This window comes from Glycine max, chromosome 11 (genome assembly GCF_000004515.6).
Source record: "Glycine max cultivar Williams 82 chromosome 11, Glycine_max_v4.0, whole genome shotgun sequence".
Lineage (NCBI taxonomy): Eukaryota > Viridiplantae > Streptophyta > Magnoliopsida > Fabales > Fabaceae > Glycine > Glycine max.
This window is the reverse complement of record NC_038247.2, coordinates 24,258,624-24,264,601: the sequence shown is the minus strand read 5'-3', so window position 1 is coordinate 24,264,601 and position 5,978 is coordinate 24,258,624. Positions and strand designations below refer to the sequence as shown.

General features: G+C 30.7%; 1 protein-coding gene across 1 annotated transcript; it reads right to left on the bottom strand.

Annotated features, from left to right (window-relative positions):
- Positions 1 to 1,569: 1,569 nt before the first annotated feature.
- LOC100797236 (uncharacterized) lies at positions 1,570 to 4,177 on the bottom strand. The gene is made up of 3 exons (XM_003538253.5): positions 3,668 to 4,177; positions 2,923 to 3,015; positions 1,570 to 1,839 (listed from the first exon to the last, which is right to left on the bottom strand). The coding sequence occupies exons 1-3, from the start codon at positions 3,744 to 3,746 to the stop codon at positions 1,739 to 1,741; spliced, it is 273 nt and encodes a 90-aa protein (XP_003538301.1). The 5' UTR covers positions 3,747 to 4,177; the 3' UTR covers positions 1,570 to 1,738.
- Positions 4,178 to 5,978: the final 1,801 nt, after the last annotated feature.

The window sequence follows — 5,978 nt, the reverse complement described above, 5'->3', positions numbered from 1 at the left end:
TTGAGTCTCCCCCAACATCTTTGGCAGTTCTTAAGCTTTCCATTAACTACGATATTTAAATGAAAAAACATCCAAAATCTCTGTAGTTGTCAGCATTAAATAGCTTGCATCTTAAGCATTTCACTTTCACACAATGAAATGTGCTGAGTTGTTTTCAACTTGAAGCATGTTGAGTACTTTGGTCATTGGAAGTTGTTCTTTGCATAAGGATGCAAAACTACTCTGCATATCTAATTCCAACCTTACCAGTTTGACCATACTCAATCTCCTTGGAAGACAAGATTGTGATATTGCACTTTCTACTCCAAATCTTATTTTGCTCATGATCATAGGTTTTACTAACCGCCAACTCTCCTCCACATGCAATCTTTATTTTCTCGAAAAAGTACATCTTGAAGTGTTTGAGAACAATTACTTAGTTAATGTAAGCTGGCTGCAAGTGATATATAATGTAAAGACAATGACACTCTCTCCTAGTACCCTCGAAATTTTGCTAACTGTAAGGTTCATGATATGTCTGTATTTTCTTTTTTAAATAAATTTTTTTCTTGTAATTTTGCGTTTTTGTTTTTGCAAAAAAAATTATTTTAGTCCTTACCAAAATATGTTTGTTTTATTTTTTTTAAGTGTTTTAGATACTATTTTTTTACCATCGGTAGTGCAATCTAAAATATTTTAAGAACGAAAAACAAAACAAACATATTTTCTAAGAATTAAAATGAAAGAAAAAAAATACTAAAACAAACAATGAAAAAAGCATAAAATTATAAAGATGAAAAATGTATTTAAGCCTTTTTTTTTCAATACTCAATCTCGAATTCAAGAATATCCATTAAATTATGTCTATTCCAACTCACTCTTCTCTCAATTCCTTCTATAACTATACCACCTTGCTTTGTTGGATTGGAGTCACTGAAAAGTGAGAATGATTCCGGGCGCGAATGTATCTGATGAGGAAGTAAAGAGGACAATGCAGTACTTAATTCAAAAGCCTCAACTCTTAAGGTACAAATTTTTTAAGAGTTACTCAATTTTCACTTCATTTGTGCTTCCTTGTGAGTGTAATGTTTGTACCATTCATTATGGATGTTTTCTTGTGTTCCATTGATTGAAGAAATATTCTAAATCTAAGAAATTATCACAGTGGAGAACAATCTGACTGAAACATAAAAAGTTGTTATCCTTTTGAGATTGAAGAATGATACTAAGTAAAATCTTTGTCTACAAAAAAATTGATGGTGCATTAAAAAACAAGTTCAACCAGTATGAAGAGTCTTTCCAATTATTGCTAGCCAAATGAATTTAAAAATGACCTTAAAACTAATTTTGACCAAAAGAAATGAGCAGCATGCAGCAACATAAAGTCATCAGATTTGACAGAAAAGCCGCTCCTTATATTACAACCAATAATTTTGGAAATATAAGATTAGTTCACTGATTGGAGAAGGGTGAAAGGAGGATAGAGAAGTCTAGTTTGAATCTCCTCAATTGATATTTTTAAGAAAACTATAAAACTAATAAACTAACATTTTTCGGTAAAAATAAATAAAAAGAAACAACAACTAATAATTTTGAGATCAAGTCCTAAACATATATGTTTATTAAAATACTTAGAGAGAGAAATTTATACATTTTAATTTCAAATTTGTTCTCATATATACGTGACTTAATCTTTTTAAACATGCTTATAATTTAACTCCACTGTCACTCCATCAGCCATGTCTATAACACTAAGTCTTCAATCATCAAGTGGGGGAGGATGAGGGGAGAAAGGATAATGTATAGGGTTAGGCCCTGGTCCGGGGTAATCTTCTTCACTGATCTGCATCTTTCGGTTCCCTAAAAAAGAACACCCAAATCACTTTTATTACCTTGTAACTTATATAAGTATTAAAAAAATAACCAAAATAATTGAAGAGAAAGAATACAATGCTCTTAGTTTTCCATAAACATCTTTCCTAAAAGAAAAAATTCTACTTAAATATAATTGAAAGCAAAATATGAACACCTGTCTTAAATAGATATTTAAATTTTAATATATAGTTTTAATCTTTAGAATTCAACGAGTAATAACACAAAGATGTAGAGATTATTAACCTTAAGTTTTATGTTAAGTGTTAACCTTTACTTATTTAATCCACAAACATGACAGTTTGCAAATTATTAATGCTAACATGGTGCCCGGCAAGAACAACACAGTCCGCAAATTATTAATAACTTTTCCTTAAACATTGTGTATATTTTTAAAATAAATAAATCCTTTCAGGAAAATGTTATCAACACGAAATTTACTGTACTTTTTATTATTAACAGAAATAGTAAAAAGTAAAAAATTTCAAACAGTGAAATAGACATCATGTGATGAATCTCATGACAATTTTTATTAAGAATAAAAAATATATTTTAAATTATATTATAAGTACATTGCTAACGTTTAGAGCGATATGGAAATCTTAGTATTCAATGGCGAGAATATTTATTCAGCATTTGGAGCAAAAATTTCCTAATACACTCATGGTGGTATATTCACCATTAGAAAAAAACAAAGTGTTGATGATATATTTATAATTTATCAAAATAACTATTACTTTTTTTTAAGAAAGAATAAGTATTACTTAAAGTTTATGGAATATTAAAAAGTTAAGTAAAAAGGTTGGGTCTAACATTATATAGTTAGTATTTAGTTAATTTATTTAACAAGTTTTTTAATTATCTGTAAAAATTAAAGATACGTAGCATCGTATATACCAATTTGTATATTTTGTTCAATCAATTGAATGAGACTTTTTTATTATTTATTTAACAAGCCGGGGACATTAACATGTACTACAAGACATTTTGACTTAAAAATCTAAATATATTAAATGTGGAATTTAATTAAAATATAGTATATTTTTAAAAATAAATATAATAACTACTCACCTAGACGTGGTGGACGAGAAATGTGAGGATCGTATTTTGGATTGGCCCCTGGATAGTAATGTTCATCTATGTTGTGGTTGCTATTTAGGTCCCCTGTTTCAAATTAAAATCATTTCACCTAATGTTAGATTCTTAGAAAGAAAAGAAAAAAAGTCATTTTTACTTTTGTTGTGTAAATATTTAAAACAGAAAACATTTTAAAAATAAGATAGCAGGTTTATAAAATTAAAAAAAATGAAAACAAAAAATAAAAACAGAAGTAAACATACCTCTTAATTTATACTAATAAGGATTAGAAATAGTATGCCTAATCAACAAATGATTAGTATGAGTAGTAATGGGTCTATCCTAACTAATTATTCTATATGAAAAAAAAATAGTCTCGTTGAACCATCACTAATATTCTTTACCATTGTATGCATACTAAAAAAAATGCCCCACAATAGTAATAGAACATAGCAAAACGCAAAATTTGATCTTGATTCCCTTTTTCCTTTATCTCTGCAGCAGTAACATTCAATTTGAAATGTGGAAATAAATTATTACAATTATGAGAAAATTATTTCTTGTTAATCTTTAATTTAACTTGGAAGGATAACAAGCATCAGAAAACACGTTTTAAAAAGTTATGTATACTATAACGCCAATACATTTTTCATAAACAAAAGAAAAGAATAAACTAAAAACACGTTTTAAAAAGTTGTGTATACTATATTTTTTCAGTTGTTTATGTAAAGAACTAAACTCATCAAAGGTTGTTCCTTGCAGGTGACTACAGAGGTGAGCAAAAGAAAGAGCAAGCACACCCGAGCGATGAAAGCCATCTCTCAAACTCTAGAAAGTCAAATTTTGTTGTATGACGGTAGAAGACAACAAAATTGTTCTACAATTTATAGAGTAAAAAATGAGTTATTGCATTTATTTTTTTATATTGTCATCAATGCTTCCATGAGTTTTAAGTATTTATAGCATTTATTTTTTATACTGTCATCAATGCTTTCATTTCAAGTATTTATTGCATTTATTTTTTTTTACACTATCCTCAATGCTTTCATGAGTTTCATGTATTTATTGCATTTATTTTTTTTATTTATTTTTTACACTGTCATTAATGCTTTCATTTCAAGTTTTTATTGCATTCATTTTTTTATACTGTCATCAATGCTTTCATGAGTTTCAAGTATTTATTAATGAAGCTTTTGTAGTCCATTTTCTGAATTCGGGATTTGTAACCCCTTTCTCCATTGATTAAATAGATTTTCTTTCGGTAGATAATGTAGTTGTTTCAGTATACCTTAAAGCTCTACATCATATTTCAGAGTTGATGTTAAAGATAATTTATAAATATCTTTGTTCCTTATTCTTTGAAGCACCTTTTAATTGTAACGAGATTCGACCAATATAAAGCGGACAATTACAATATCTCGGATGCGAATACCTATTGATATAGTGGGCTTAAAATGAGAATGAAGATTTCATATTTTCTCTTATATTCAATTAAAAAAATTAGTTCATTTAACATAATATTGTTAAATTACTCTCTACTCCTTTGAAAGGTGTAAGTATTGTAGTATGATTTTGCAGTCTCTCTCCCCCCTAAAAAATGCAAGTATTATAGTCTCTTCCTATGTAAAAATAGGCAAATTGCCCTAAAGGGGTTACTTTTTCAAACTTATTCGTAAAATGGTGATTTTTTTAAACATATTCCTGCATGGGTCTGTTTTCTACGTAAACTGCATGCAGGGAAGAAGGAAACCGCCAACCCCATTGGCGAGTTTGGGTTGGCATCGACACGTGGCACGGAGTGCAGTGGTCTCGCCACTCGTATTGGCGATTTGACCATGCAGGGGAGTAGCCAGTTTGATCGGCGATTTCCACAGCTAGGGCATCAGCTTTTCCAGATTTTGGCAGCGCTTTTTTAGGGTTCAGAGGCAGCTTTTTCAGACCATGGGGATATAGCCAATGCTACTGGCGAGATGACAAAGATATAGCCAGTGCTACTGGCAAGATCACTGATATAGCTAGTGGTGCTGGCAAGATCGATATGCTTTAAATATGTGGGGACAGTTCGTCTGATGTGTAATTTTCTGTCTTCTTTCTCATTCAAAACATGTTCTGAAACATGCTTTGCTTGCATTCATAAAACGTCACCATCAATTGGACCAGACTTAATTTGTATATTTGATGAACATGACGAGGAAGATGCCATTGATACTGAAAAATAAAATATAATACAAAAATTGACAATAAAATTTTTACATTAAAAAAATTAAGTACACTTACAAAAAATTAATTAAATATACGGGGCTTTTGCTCCTACGTATCCTCAATCGCGATGAGGAATTCAGACCAATGTAGTTCTTGTGAAAGCGGTGTGAGACTAAAATAGTCTCTACCGGAAGATGTTGACATCTCCAGAAAGGGTGCAGATGACCACATTGGTCTCTGCTTGTCAATTGGACTTGGGGTCTCCGAATGACAAGGTGCGGATAACCGTAAGGTGTCTCTACATGCCACCGGACTCTTGGGTCACGGTAACAAAAGGTGGGGTGGTCGACAAAAGCAGGGATTTTGCTCCTACATATCCTCAATTTGTGATGAGGAACTCAGACCTATGTAGTTCTTGACTTTGTGAGACTAAAATAGTCTTGGTGTTTTTTCACTAAAATGCGAACATGCTTTAGTAAAGAAACAAAACCTCCAACTGATCAGAGCAACATATGATTTTTTGATGAAAAACAATGTGTCTATTGGGGAAGGAGAGTATGCTGATGAAATTTTCTCATAATCATAAATGAGATTTTGGATGTTAGCGTTTCGTTTCTAAACGACCATTTAGAGGAAACACTGGGTCCAACAAAATAGAAGAAAATCACTCAAAGTGTATCAATCTCACACAGGTAAGTGTTTTATCCTAATTCTGAACCATAGATATGTCATGACTTGATTTTGCAAATCATTTCCTATCAAATCAAAGATTACATGTGTGATCATGGATCAATAGGACTTTTTCGGAGATGGTGTGTTTTTTTTTTGTGGGAAATTTGGCTTTGAGT